This window comes from Alosa alosa, chromosome 20 (genome assembly GCF_017589495.1).
Source record: "Alosa alosa isolate M-15738 ecotype Scorff River chromosome 20, AALO_Geno_1.1, whole genome shotgun sequence".
Taxonomy (NCBI): Eukaryota; Metazoa; Chordata; class Actinopteri; order Clupeiformes; family Clupeidae; genus Alosa; species Alosa alosa.
In genome coordinates, this window is record NC_063208.1 from 22,634,678 (window position 1) to 22,650,543 (window position 15,866).

General features: G+C 44.1%; 1 protein-coding gene across 1 annotated transcript in view; it reads left to right on the forward strand.

Annotated features, from left to right (window-relative positions):
- The window catches only part of csmd3b (CUB and Sushi multiple domains 3b), a 388,634-nt gene that overhangs the window by 241,222 nt on the left and 131,546 nt on the right, over positions 1 to 15,866 (forward strand). Inside the window, 3 exon segments of the mRNA XM_048229290.1 lie at positions 1,646 to 1,762; positions 2,991 to 3,206; positions 4,025 to 4,213. Of these exon segments, the coding sequence (XP_048085247.1) occupies positions 1,646 to 1,762; positions 2,991 to 3,206; positions 4,025 to 4,213 (522 nt within the window).

Here is a 15,866-nt window from a genome sequence, read left to right on the forward strand (position 1 = left end):
GCCCATTGAGAATGTGGACACTTGCAGTCTATGGAGGCAGATTTGGTAGGAAAGACTCAAAACACATACTTAGAGAACACAACATGGAAGACTAAACAATCAGCACATTCATGTGTGTACTGTACATGTTCAACAGAGACAGACCTGGACTAGTTGTGCCTTTGTTGTTTATTTAGCTGTGGTTTTGTCTTTGAGTTGGTGAAGAAAGTGATTGGCTCAAAGGAACAATACAGTAGCTATCTTTTTGATCTCACAAACTGTCAAGTTCATTCTTTTCTTTCATTTCACATGTGCCCCTATATTCCGCTCCCTCTCTTGTCCTGTATCCTCTTTTTTTTAATCATTTCCCCCTTGTGAACTTAGCTAAACTGAGACAATGGCATTCAGTGTGCGGCCATTAGCCTGTCCCCATGAGAGGTAAGGGGAAGGCAATTTGCTGTGATGGCTGCCTCAGCTGATAGGAACTGATCTGCCTGTGAGATTACACATCTAGGGGCCACCTTTTTTACCTGGCTGGTCTGTCATCCTGTGACAGCGCCCATCCTGCACCGCCATCCCCACCCCCCACCGCAACACCGTGCATCGCAACGCAACGCATCGCAACGCAACGCAACCCACTCCTCCCCTCCAAATGCTGAGCACATAAAGCATGCTTTGGAGGTTTGGATGGCAAGCGCTTGGAACTGTGAGACAGCTTTTTCCCCATAGGAGGGATGCTTGAAACCTAGCTAGAAGAAGAAAGAGAGAGAGAGAGAGAGAGAGGAGTGATGCTTGAAACCTAGCTAGAAGAAGAAAGAGAGAGAGAGAGGAGTGATGCTTGAAACGTAGCTAGGGGAGAGCAGAGTGGGAGAGGGAAAAAAATAGATAGACCTTTTGAAAATGGCAGTGGGTGTGAAGACAGGGCAGTCAGATTGCTTCAGTGTTCGGTGATCAAAGAAAAGAGCAATTTCAGAAGTAAAGTGCCCTCAAAAAAGGAGAGGGGCAAAACGGTAAACAATCTCTAAAGTTCTCTTTGTTTGTTTGTTTGTTTATTTGTTTTGCCTTACCTGGCCTTTAATGTTTGGAGAGAACAAACTGGTACAAAGTTTGAGAAGGTGAGACAGAGTGAGGGGAAATTAAAAAAAAAAGATATTAGAAAAGTAAGCTCTAAGATTTTTTTTTGGTGCAGGTTCCTGATATTATTGTGTGATAAAGATCTTTTATGGTGCTTACTGCTCAGTGATGAGAAGTAATTCATTATTAATGTGCTGATTCAGGCTGAGCAGTAGAGCTGCCTGGGAGATTTTTGAATTCTTTTTTTTTTTTGCTTTATCTCAACGTGCAAGTCTGATTCATCATTCACTGGGTTAGGTACATTCCCAGGGATTATATAAGCCTGAAACATCACAGACGTGAGCAAGGCCTTCCACCATTCTCAGAAGTTCTTCTGAGAGAGCGCTAGTGTTTGCATTAGGGATGCAACTTTTTGATTATTATGGTCTATGAAATGTCCTCAAATAGTTTGTTTTGTCCACAAACCAAAAATACTGCCATGGCGGAGTAAGTAAATCAGGAAATATTCAAGTTTAAGAAGAGAATTTAGAGGATTTTTTTCGTAAAACTCACTCTCTCTCTCTCTCTCTCTTTCTGTTTTCCTGCCCTGCAGCTCTGTGCGGGGGTGATGTGCGTGGCCCCGGTGGCACTATCCTGTCCCCTGGGTACCCCGAGATGTACCCCAGCTCCCTGAACTGCACCTGGACGGTGGAGGTCAGCCATGGCAAAGGTGAGCTACACTGACCGCACCGCACCACCATCCCATCTGTTCCCTTTTTCTTTTTCTGTGCCGCAGATAAAGAGATACAACAGCACGCAGTACCGTTATGTACTGGCTGTATGAACTTTCTTCAACCTCATCCCGACTTCGAGGGCATGATTCAGCCAGGAGCTCCCCTGATCCCCGGAAAAAAAACAACCCTTATTACCATGCACAAATCCTGCAGCCTGGCAAACAAAGAATGGCCAAGTTCGGAAGCGAGCGAGAAAGGGGAGGGGAAACACGAGAGTCTTTTTTTTGTTGTCTCTCTAACTCAACGTGATGGGTGGCAGAAGGCTTGTTTATTAAAAGATGTATCGCTTGCAAGGAAAGTAAACACGCTTGTGAAGTGAAGCGCTAGCCCCAGCGTGAACCCTAAATCCAGCTCCTGAGGTCCTGGCACTGCTATCTGCTCCTCTGTTAATCCCCACGGCCATCAAGCAGCAATTACTCACCACATTTCTCCTGTAATTGCAACGTGTAAAACACTCCCAAAGCCTAGCTTATTATCAGGCCGTGGCGGCTCAATATCGCCCCCAGCACTGTACACATCGAGTATCTTCTTAGCCTAAAGCCAGTCGAGATTATGTCATTAGGACAGAGAGGTAACGACATGTTTTTTTTTTTTTTTGGCATTTGTTAGTACTGGCGAGCGAACACAGAGTGATTGCTGGAAAGAGTGCCGACTCACGTCGTTTTGTCGGCTGTCCGGTTTCGAGCTGTCCACGGAAACAATGCTGTGAATGCGGATTCGGCTGTGTGTGTGTGTGTCACCGCCCGTGTCTGTAAAATATCATTATACAAGCTTTGGGGTCTTGGAATAATGAAAGTTCCTCCAGAATTTTTAATTTCCCATGGCTGCTAAGATATTCAATATGGAAGATCATTATGTTTCCCTGAATAATCACCCCAGAATTGAAATACATTTCTCTCTATCTCACTCCATAAAAAATGAAAGGAAAACTACTGACCTAACCTTTTTTTGTGCAAGCAGATTAAACCACATTGAGACTCTTATTTCTGCCCCACTTTGGATTTCTTTTTCCCCTTTACTTCCCTATGTGTCCGATTAAGCTCTCATTTGAGTTTAATTAGATAACTTCATCACGGTCTGACGGGTGGCTTGACCCGTATCACTGAGTCATCCCGCCTCACGCAGAACCCTCATAAAGAACCTTCTTCACCTCGTTCCCAACAGGCGTCCAGTTCACCTTTGTCACGTTCCACCTGGAGGACCACCACGACTACCTGCTGATCACGGAGAATGGCAGCTTCGTCCAGCCACTGGCCCGTCTCACTGGTTCCGAGTTGCCCTCGCCCATCAACGCTGGTCTCTACGGCAATTTCAAGGCCCAGCTGCGCTTCATCTCTGACTTCTCCATTTCCTACGCTGGTTTCAACATCACCTTCTCAGGTAGGCCGACTGCAATGTTGTGTGTGTGTGTGTGTGTTTCCTACGCCGGTTTCAACATCACCTTCTCAGGTAGGCCGACTGCAGCATTGTGTGTGTGTGTGTGTGTGTGTGTGCGAGTGTGTGTGTTAGTGTATGTTAGAGTCTGTATGTAATCATGCAAGAAGCTGTGAGTTGTCATCATCAGATAATACCTGTCATGATATACTGGCTTTTTGACCATGCTTGATAATAATTGAGAGCATGGGTCTCAATGATTGATTAAAATAACTACAAAAAATTATTATGGTAATGTATAAGTGGTTAATGATGAAACGAGGCAGAACACAAACAAAAGCACTTTAATAGTGTGGATAATGAAGTAGATTAAATATGAACTCTTTTTGCTGTTTAATAACAGCAACAAGCTACTTACTCACTTTCAAACCACCTTTTTAGATGTAATTATTAGTATTCTTCCACAAAGGGCAGGTTTGGCAGCTCGTGTCCACTGCGACCACTGTAGAAGGGCAGAATTTAGCCATCTGCTGACTGTGTCCTCTCCATGACTGTATTGCTGAATGAATTACTGTTGGAATATCCAACTGCTTATCGGATGTGACATATATGATTCATGCTTAAAATAGCCACGATTCAGAATAGTTATGTGTGTAAAATCATAATCATGAATAACCCAAGGACAAAGCCAATAATTACGTGTGCACCTGATTATTTGGAATAAAAATGTACAACCATGCAGAACCTTTGTGCATGGGATTGACTAGCCCCGTATCAGATCCGCCATTGTGATCTTTGAACTCTGACCTTTAAACCTACCTCAGAGTACAACCTGGAACCGTGTGAGGACCCAGGAGTGCCGCCCTACGGCCGCCGCAACGGCTACAGCTTCGGCATCGGCGACACGCTCACCTTCTCGTGCAACATGGGCTACCGTCTGGAGGGGGCGCCGGAGATCATCTGCCTGGGAGGGGGCCGGCGCATGTGGAGCGCACCTCTGCCAAGGTGTGTGGGTACGTTGTCAGCTGCTTTCATTCATTCGCTAACCCCCACCTCGGTTATTATTCCCTTTATTCCCTCCCTTTCTCTTTCCACTTTTCCTTCCCCCCCTCTCTTCCCTGAGAGCGCAGAGCTGCCCCACGGACCGTTGAGGTTAACTTTCGCCTGGCACTTTTTTTTTTTACTTCTGATAGGCGCCATCTCGGGCAGTCGAGTCTGGAACTGCTCTCCTTGACGCAGCGGGAGTGCATCAGGTCTTACCTGTCCGCGCTAAGCTATCACGGGCAGACAGCGCACACCTAATCGCAGACGCTACTCCGGCTTATTCGGGCGAGGGAGCAAACGCGGTTATGCTTTAGATTCCACACAACAGGACTAAGAGTTTATGTCAGGCTAAACGGGACAGGGATGTTATGCAGGTCTCTGTGTGTATAGTGTATATCTGTGTTTGTGCACCCCTGTGTGTGTGTATGAGAAAGAGGGTGTGTGTGTGTGTGTGTGTGTGTGTATGTGTGCATGAATGTGAGTTGTGTCCAACTTGTCTTGATTAATCAGAGTAAGCTCCACACTCACGCCCCTGTCGGCCCTGGCCTGCTTGTATCCTCACCAGAGGTGACGACTAACAGCGTAGCTGGCCTGTGTTCTCATCAATCCCGACTACTTCCTGTCTTGTACCTACCCCGCCGCTTTCCTCACACCACTCCACATTTCACACATGAGCACAAACTTCATCTGCGATTCACACTCTCGCGTCGGCCTGCATCCTCGTCGGCCTGCTCAGTTAACCCTGAGTGGATGGAGGAATGGAAGAGCCAAGCCATACGGCATTTATCAACCCTCTCTCTCTCTCTCTTACACACACACACATATATATATACACACACACACACACACACACACTCACACACACAAATAGATCAGACTTGAGACAGTATCTCCTGGAAGTCACCCATGCGTATCCAGAAACTGGGCATGGACAGAGTGGCAATTACAATAATGGAGGATTTTCCCCCATCCTCACCTTCTAAATTCTCTGCCATTACGGCACTTTGCTTCAGGGCAAAGTAGGTCGCCAGTCATTTTTCACATTAATTGAATAAAAAATAATAAGAAATGTGGGTGTTCATCATGGTTGTTTGTTTGTTTAGTTGAAATGGAAAAAAGTTTCTGTTTTGTTTTTTTCTGTCTGTCTGTTTAAATGCCTTTTTCAATTCCAATTGTTGGCTTCTAATCCCTGTCTACTGATATAGTGAAAGACAGAGCATGAGGTCATATTTCCTGTTGACATGGGGGAGAGCTGGCTTAGGGATGTGTATTCTGGCCAGGCAGGGCACTGGGCACACTCATACTTGGCATGACATGGCTGTCTGCCGGGACGGCTGAGGGAATTTGTAGATGCGGATGAGAAAACTCAGTTTGGACGGACTTAGACAACAACAAGGGGGGGCAGTATGCTAGTGTATAAATCACACCGGTCCTGACAACAGCATAGGGCCTCAACTTTCTCCTCTCATCCATCTTCCTTATTGATTTTTGTATCCCTCCGTCTTGAACCCCTCTGTGGAGCGCAAAAGAATAAATAACAACAAAATAAACGTCCGTTTTGAAAATAAGGACAAATGTGGTTGGTGACCAATATCAAAAACTGGGGGAGAAATGGAAGTGTATGAAAGAGAGAGAGGGAGAGAGAGAATATTGGAAAGGATAGGTGAGGGAGAGGAGATTAATATGAAAAGGTGAAGAGATATGGACAAACTGAGGGAGAGAGATGTCTGACTAATACCCTCCAGTGACCCACGCTTAAAGTGCCACCTGTCCAGCAGCCAAAAGCTCCTGTGTTAAAGCCTCGCATGGGAGACAGCCATCTGCACCCCGTGTAGGAAGTCAGTCCTCCTCTCCACCCTCTCCTCATGTTCTTCCTCCTCCTCACATATGTAAAGAAAAAGAGAGAGATCCATGATTCTCTCTCTCTTTCACCATCTCTCTCTCTCTCTCTCTCTCTCTCTCTCTCTCCCTCTCTCTCCCACCTCCCTCGTTTTTTAAGGAAATACATCAAACATCGATGCAGAGTCCCGGCAAGAGAAGTAGCCCCTTTCTTCGCCGATCGCTTTAATCTATGCCTCGAGATTAATCTTTCAGACAGTAAAATGTGGCTGGGCTTCCAATCTTCCTCTTATAGGACCATTAATCACAGCCTACTGACGTTTATGAGGGAAGCCAAGCCCATTCAATGGTGAGCAATAAGAGTTACATTATGTGAAAGCATTATATGCATTTTCTTTCTATTTTTTTCTCTCTCTTTTTTGTTTGTAAAAGAATGAACAGAAGGGTGTTTACCAATTCTCATTTAATGGCAAAATTAATGGGTGTTTCCCCTGCTCGCATACCAACATGGAATGCAAAAATGGAAGAAACACTTATTTCGCCGCAGGGCCATAACGGTGGGCATGGATTTACATCATAACTAATGGCAGACAGTCCTCAAGCGAATCAATATGTTCTCTCTCATATCGACGGACACGTGTTTTGAAAAGAATTGATGAAACATTTTGTTAGATGCGGGAGAAGCGTGAAGACAGATGGGTTGTTTTTCCAGGAAACCATAGATTAAATTAGGGAGCGCCACCATTTGGTGGCCAGCCTCGCTGCCATAAGTAATGGCTCCTCGTGTGTCGCCGATCCCTCAGAACCTCCCAGTCAGGTCCAGCGAACGCCTTGTGTCACCCGCATAATGACAATACCCCCCCAGCGACACCACCCCCCCCCTCCTAAAATAGAATAATGATGAGTTGAGCATAGCTCTAGTGTCATTCACTGGCACTATGAGGGTATCTCCCACAGCCAGGCTCCTATTGTGTCAAGGCCTCTTTTATCTTGGGTTAACACAGAGCCGCACTCCGCCGTATCGTTAGCAGAGACAGATACATACTCAGAGCAGCATAGATGGATAGTCTGCGGTGATCCTTCATAGGCATGATCTTAAGTGATTGCCTGATGAGGGATTGGACAGAGATGACTTGTAATCCACACCATATGCGCATAGTCTGTTATTTCTGAGTCCATTCTTTTATCATACCTTCCATTTCTCCCTCTTATTTATTCTCAGGGTCTCGACACTCTGTCTTTTACACAAGTTGCATCATCCGCAGTGAGGGGATGTCAGTTCAGTACCTTTCAAAATAATGTGAGACATGTCCGATTTCTTTTTCCTGGCTGTTACCAATCCATCCTACTGAAAGACGCCATTTTGAGAATCCTTGCTCTAAGTTATTGGCACCTCAGTCACCGCCGCTGTGTCATGACTTTGTTATGACAATCTTCTTGTCGAGTGAGAAAAAAAAACCCATCATCCATTATTAATGCGCAGTGATCAATCTTGTACTTTTCACTTTTTAAAGAAGTCAGAAACGTAATTGCGCCCATAAAAATGACACCAAATGATTGGGCCCCGCAGTTCTCGGCTCAAGAGGTCTCGACCCACGTTTCGGTTTTTATAACCTCATATAAATAACCCATGGTGCAAAAGAGATCTGCATGGACTGTAATTATCACCTTGCATATTAAATCAGTTAGTTGTCAGCTTCTATCTGCCCAGGATTTTATTGTTAAACATAAAAGTGTCGGTTGAAGTGTGTAAGCAAAGGTAACTACTAAACACCTGTCTGTTGTAGTTAAAGCATATTGTCAGGCACATCACCTTGAATTCTGAAAATCCCAATCACCTCAGCAAATGCTTCAAAAAGCAGAATTTACAATCCCTGGGTGGACAGGCAAAGTTGTGTGTGTCTGCCGAAAAAACCCTGGTATGTTTTTCCCTTTAAAAACCCAAGAGCACAGCTCGGAAAATACTGCTGAGTCATCCACAAGCACAGGCTCTAAGAGGATTCCCGTCCTCTCCATCTAGTAATGGCATCACTTCATCATTATCATCACACACACACACACACACACACACACACAGAGAGAGAGAGACAGACACACACACACACACACACACACACACACACACACACACACTCTCGCACACACAGAAAGAGAGAGAGAGAGAGAGAGAAAGAAACACACAGACACACACACACCTCCCATCACCAATTCCTCCACTCCCCCCGCCTCATGTCTTGAGAGCTGAATTAATTACTCCCTTGGCAATGGTATGAAACGGTGAGCTATCTATATTGCTGGCATAAAGAATACTGCAGGTGTATCTATGTGTCTGTGACAGAGAGAGGGAGGAAGACGAATAGTGTGTACTCACGTGTGCTTCCCTGCCAAAGATATCACACTGCTACGTATCTCTCCTGCACATAGAAGCAAGCAGGTGCGTACACACTACATGTGTTTTTGTGTGTGTGTTTGCACATGTGTGTGCTGCAGAGAGAGACTGAAGAGTGGAGTAAAAGGAGGAGAGTCTCCAGGGAGCCAGTAGCTCAGCTCTCCCTACATATCTCACATCCACTTCCATCTATTTGCCACACCCCCTCCGGAACCCTGTTATTGTTTTGGTGAGCGGAGGCTGTTTGTGACACTGCTGTTCCTCCTCCTCCTCCTCCTCCTCCTCCTCCTCCTCAATATCTGTTTTTGATTCTGGAATGAGAAGAGGAGAAAGATGGACAATTGTATGCTGACCAGCGTGCCCCTCACCCTCTATGGTGGTCTCTCTTTCTCTCTCTCTCTCTCTCTCTCTCTCTCTCTCTCTCTCTCTCTCTCTGGAGATGTCCAGAGAGATTTCTCGTGTCATAAAGGAAGAGGTAAAAAGGCAGAGGGAATGTGACAGGCCATTTGATATTGAGAGGTGTTTGAGGTCGATAGCCATCATGATCATCACTCCAATCAGAGGTGAAGTACAGAGATTAAGAGTCCTCCCTCTGGACTTTGTGTGTGTGTGCGCAAATGTCTGTGTGTGTGGGTGTGTGCGCGCATGTGTCCATATAGGTGTGTGTGTGTGTGTGTGTTTGAACAAAATAGAGACGGACTGTGTGTGTGTGGATTTGTGTGACATAGAAAGAGAGGGAGGAGAGAAAATGGCACAACATAATTCACCAATACACTTTCCATGCACATTAGACACACACATTATACTAACACACACACACACACACACACACATACAGTAACACACACACACACACACAAAGCCACCCCACTGTTTCTGATAGCAAAGCATGTTCAAAAATCCCTGCACTCCACTAATCATTGTAATTGGGTTACGATGCATCAAGGCTTTTACCCATTGGCTTTATTGTAAATGTCAATATCACTCTGTTTAATATTCTGTCAGCTCTGCAACAGTCAGGCTTTAACCTCATGGACACACTTATGACACACTAAGCACAGTTTACATAGACATATAGAGACACATTATGTAGTACACACACATACACACACATATGACATTTAGTCGCTTGCAAAATCTAGTCATGCGTTACCCTTAGACACACACACACACACACACACACACTCATCACAGAATTTACAGCACATATGTGCACTCAACACACCCATTTGGTCACTTACATGATCACTCATGTGTACATGTATTCAAGCATACATCATATATATGCATATTAGATACATTACTGATGCAAATGTGCAAATGACACACATAGCCAAACTAGCACACACATACTCACATATGTAAACTCACCCAATTAACCCTTTGGAGAGAGTTGAGCGACACTGAACTGTTTTCAGCAGCATTAATCAGTTTGCTTTTAATTTGGGAGCAAAGGGATAACAAAGGATTTCCATTGATTAGGATCGGCCTGAAAAAAGAAGTCCTTTGCCTAAACCGAGATTTAATGCACAACACGTCTTCATGTGAAGGTCGAGTGGAGGTGGAATCATGAGAGGAGAGGAAGGATGATGAAGACTGGAGGCCAGAGAGAGAAAGAGATGAGATGAAAAAGACAATGAAAGAGAGAAGAGATGAGAGACAATGAGAGAGAAAGACAATGATAGAGATGAGATGAGAAAGACAATGAAAGAGAAAGAGATGAGAAAGACAATGAGAGAGAGACAGAGATGAGATGAGAAAGACAATGAGAGAGAGAGATGAGATGAGAGACAATGAGGGAGAGAAAGAGATGAGATAAGAAAAGACAATGAGAGAGAGATGATAATAGAAAGACAATGAGAGAGAGATGCTTAATTAAAAAAGTGAGAATAATGGAGGAAATATTTTTGTAGGAAATAGATAGATAGATAGATAGATAGATAGATAGATGGATGGATAGATGGGTAGGTAGGAAGGTAGATGGATGGATGGATGGATAGATGGATGGCTATGAGAGAGGGTGGTAGAGAGAAAGAGGCTGAGTATTTTGCAGATTGCAATTTGCCATTAGTTGGCGGTCCATTCCTGTCAGGCCTATCTCATGTTGACATCCCTGCATGGCATCTGGCATCTACTCCTCTGGTGAAGAGAAAGAGAAAAACACACCAAAGGCAAGAAACCGAGGAAGGAAAGAGGCCCAAACAAAGGGAGAGAGTGTTGGAGCCTGCTTAATGAGATGACTTGCAAGCGGCGTAGGGGAGGTGTTCAACAACAGTCTCGGCACTGTCCGTCACAACCAATCAAAACACTGCTTAATCACGCTCTAATTATTTAGCCGGCGTTCCGGAGCCTTCTCTCTGCCCGTGGCTGAACGTCGCCCGGCTGGGAAGCACAGCCACTTCTCCGACGCGTGAACATGGCTGACAGAAGGTCTGAGCGCTGGCCTATAGCTATATGTACTTGACTGGATTACGAAGATAAACGGTCGCCTTTTCTCGTCCATTTTCCCTCTGTCCATACCCAGTAGTGTTTCTTGTAAATAAGATGGTACATCCAGACTGAAGAGTTTTTCTTTCTTGTCTCTTTTCATTGGGAGGTAAATCTATGAACACACCCACACACACACACACACACACACACACACACACACACACACACACACACACACCAGCCCTGTAAAACTGCTCATGAAAAGAGCAATCCCTGTTCTGAGCTAAACAGTTTGTGCCCAATTTGCAGTATTTGTTTGGGGTGCGTTTGCTGATAAACAACTCTCTTTTGCACCTGCACTCAAACCCACAGTCACACACACTCTTTCATACATGCAGACATGCATACACAAACATGCTCCTCGCTGCACTGTGGGGAGAGAGAGAGAGAGAGAGAGAGAGAGAGAGAGAGAGAGAGAGAAAGAAAGAAAGAAAGAAAGGGGAGAGAGAGAGACCAGGAGCTGTGTGTTTGGAATTTAAATAGCACCTCAGGATTTAGTTGCTGAGATTATCTGTCTGTGTAATTTTAGCTTCTGACCCAGAAGCGCTGCATTGCAGATTCATCAGATTTTGTTTCCTCTCCGCTTTGTTTTGCGTGGATCAGAAGGTCATATTCCATCATAAAGCAATTTCAGCAACGTTTCGACTGTGCCGCTGAAGCACTTAAAATTGATTTTTTCCCCCAACCCTTTCTCTCTTCTCTCCTGCACACCCACTTTCCTAATGTGGCTCCTTCTTTTTGTTTGTTTGTTTGTGTGTGTGTGCGTTTTGTATGTGTGTGAGCGTTCCTGTTTACAAGAACTGCTGTTTCCCGTGAATAATTTTGGGTGAAGGCGAGAGCAGTGGTGTTGGAGGTGCGTGTCGAGCTTCATCTGTTTCAGTTAGTTTGTTAGACCTGTGTCAGAAATGGCCGCCAGCTTGGCCATCCCGGCTTGTTTTTTTTTTTTTTTTAATGCATGTGGGCCTTTCAGTCGGCTTCGAGCTCACTGGAGATAATGAAAGGATGGTCGTGCTGGAAATTACATACTTTAATTACATCTCTTGGCAATGTCAGACACGGTCCAGATTTAGCTTTGTGCATGTTTCACCAACATGGTATGTCTAATTAAAATGTGTGTGTGTGTGTACTTGAGAGAGAAGGAACAGGATCGAAAAATGAGAGACTATGATGTAATTACTATCTAAAATACACTCATATCAAGAGTAAGTGTGTGTCCTTTTGACCAACCTTGCGTGAACATTGAACACAGAACATTGCTTGAGAAATCACCAGGAGTTGATCATCCTGCAGTGAATTGAAATGCGAAATGTTGCACAAAGACCCAGGGATTTTGTGTCAGAGGCCCTATGTGATCACAAAATGGTGAGCAGCGCTATTTGTCAATTGGGTTTGACGAATGCCTGCACACTTAGTGCAAAGTTGCTTGTATTGCAGCTTGTACTAATCATCCCTCTGAAGTCAGCGCAGCACGTCTTTGATGTGCCTCCCAGCACTGATCAGAGATCAGTGAGAGTGGCTGTCGGTGAGTGAGCCTTTGTCAAAAAGACTGGAGTGTGCCGAGTTTGGGCTTTCGTGTGGTTTGTGTCATTAATCCTCTCATTATGGTGTAGGTCAATATGACCTGATCTGTCTTTTCAGCTGGCTCAAGCACTATTTATCTTCCTTTCATCCACACAGATTGTCAGCATCAGCTTTCAGGCATAAACCTAATTTGAGGTCACAGATCTTTATTCAGAAGGCAGGGAGGGGATTTGAATTTTGGTACAGACTCTGGAACAGAGAGACAGAAAACTCTTTGAGAGGGTTTTATAGGTATGTGTGCTGTCAGAAGATTCTCTCTCTCGATCACTCTCTCTCACTCTCTCTCTCTTTCTCTTTCACTTTCTTCATTTCACTTTTCTTTCTCCCTCTATTACTAATAGATCATTATTAATAATAATTGGCCAAACGGAGCTTGCATTGTTGTTTATACCCTTTTGCCAGTTTCTATATCTGACACATTCCCCTTGTTCAGTAGTGCACCAACCACTGCCATAGGTGCTTCTGGGTAATGTAGTATACAGTAATTCATCATCCGGCTCACCTGCCCCATGCTGTAGTACCTGCCCTCTAAGCATATGGGCCACAGGTGAGTTCACGGGGGAGGTGAGTGTGCAGCCTGTCTTGTGAGGAGCTGGAACAGTGTGACTTTGGTCCCTCTGGTGGTTTAACAACCTTGTCAGAAGGTTCTTAATTGCGCTAGCGTAGCAGGTGAGATAGCATTGCTTGGGAGACCAAGACTTGAGCACAGACTATATAGCCAGGTCCCTGCATAGGCCTACCAAGCATTACAATATACACCCTGAAATAAGATCTGTAAAACATTACCACAGGCTCTCAACTGTAAGTATGCTGGGCACTGCACTAAAGCCCAGCCCCACATAGCTGAGCATGAGATCCAGAGAGAACTATGGGTAATGTGCTGGACTCATTCACACAAATAACTTGGCTGCCGCAATGCTCCAGGTTTTGAATAGATGTTTTGTTCTCCCACAACCTTCATTTACACATAAAACATTTAATGCCAGTCCGTGATAAAGCAAAGAATGGCTCATAAGGGCAGTGGATGTACTCTAACTTGCTAACCAGGTGCAGTAAGGGTAGGACAAGAAGGACAAGCTCATGGCTATTAGACAAGAGGACTTGGGAAATGTGAAGCCTACAGCAGTGACCAAATGTGAAGGCCGAAGACTGATTAAAGTATTCTCGACAAAACAACCAAACAAAAAGTACCGAACAGAAATATCTCTCTCTTTCTCTCTCTCTCTCTCTCTCTCTCTCTCTCTCTCTCTCTCTCTCTCTCTCTCTCTCTCTCTCTCTCTCTCTCTCTCTCTCTCTCTCTCTCAGTTCAATTAAATTAAATTCAATGTTGCTTTATTAGCATGACTGTAGGTACAGTGTTGCCAAAGCACAAAACAAAACGGCATAATTATTTCTCTCGCTCTCGCTCTCTCTCTTTCTCCTTTCTCTTTCTTTCTCACTCTCTCTCTTATTCTTTCTTTCTCTCTCTCTGTCTGTAAGTCTCTCTCTCTCCACTCAGGTATGGCAGGGCTCCGTAATGGTATGCATAGACTGTACATAATGTAAACTGATGAGGCCCTGCTGCTGACATATCCAGTGTTCTAATCTCTGGGCATTGTTGGAGACTCCCACTGGGCACTAGTTGTAAATAAGCAACTCAACACCACCTCCCTGTGATGAAGTAAACAATGTCATAAAAGCCCACACAAAGATGTATTCAGACCATGAAATAAAGAGAAAGTGAATGTGTTCACTTCGGATGCAAAGCCCCCCTGCTAGTTCTGCAAAAGTATTCAAAACAGTGTAGGCTAGGTAAGTAAAGGCTATCTGCTAGTTGTTTTTGCTTTGAACGATTTGGTTTTCATTTTTCATTGGAATAAAATGCATAAAAATAATGTATTCCTCAGTCAGAAATAACAGAATTGGGATCATTGTTCTTCTCAACTTGTATCTACATTGGTCATTCTTTATTTAGACAACTTAGAACAAAAGTTTTTAGAAACCTCAAACTGTATTTACAGTAAGATGTCTCCTCCCGATTTCTCTACGGTGTCCAGTAAATAGTGCTTTTGTTGTTGTCCTTGTATCAGAAAAAATAACACCTTCAGCATAGTCTTGTTTAAAAATATACATTTTTTAAAGTGGTGAATTGTGTCTCTCTATTAGTCTCTCACACATGAAGATCTATGGCATTGATTCGCCTTCACTGGAGAAATGCCCTGAATTTTATTATGATTTACAATGAGGGTGGTGAGAGCCAGCTCTTACACAGATGGTAATCAAAGGAGTTTGGTTAGTGGAGACTTGTCCTTTAGCAATGTTGTTGTGTTGTTAGCCTCTTTAGCACATATCCAGGATTCATTTTCTGTATCTGGTTAGCAGAAGCGTCTTCGCGGCTGTGTCAAGTCCGGTAGCGAACTACCTGCTTAGTCCTTTTTGACATATTTTCACAGGCCTACAGATCAATTTGTGATAACATCACAATCACAATCTGTCCAGGGTTGTGCACAATTCAAATTGCAATTCTGCTTCCTGTTTGCTACCTCAATTGAAATGCAAGTCAAATTCAAGAATTGAATTGGAATTTAAGAGCCAGTTTCAATTCAATTCTGGAATTTTGCACAAGCCTGCACCCCACCTCAGATGTCCATTGGATAATGAAAAGCCAGTCATAGTAGTACACAAAATAATATATCTTCTTGTATAAAATATACAGCATAAGTAGCCTACACACAATATTACATTAATACATAAGTATTAATTTTGTGATCACCATATGTGCTTTATTTATATAAAAAAACAATGTGCAATAGTTTCTGTGCAGCAAAGCCCAACAAAATAGGGGGAAAACCTCCTCAAGAGTTGTGTTTTTCTTCTGTGGTAATTACCAAAACAAGATGCACATTTTGCTGCTTTAAATGAGGCCTCTGAACGAGGCCATCTCTTTGCAATGCATATATTTACTTGTGTCTGCTCTCCTGAATCATTACCATTTATGTTGAAACTGTTAACAATTATTTGCCCGGTGGTTGTTTACTCACACTAGAGTTCCGTTTGCTCAATGGATGCAAATCCACATTTATCCAATGGTTTAGGGTGATCCATGCGTGGCCAGGGAATGGAATTGTGTGTATTGTATTTATTGTAATTCAGAGACCTCTTGGTGGCGGGGTGTGTGTGCTTTAGCACGGGGTGACTGCTGAAGGCCACCTCATACATCATCACGAAGGGGGGGGGGGAAAGCTCCAGAGGTTCCAGCGATTTTGGCTTTTTAAATGCTGTCACCTGGGAATGCCCTGGTAGACACAGGCCTAATGTTTCTGAAGTTGGGATTGCACACAACC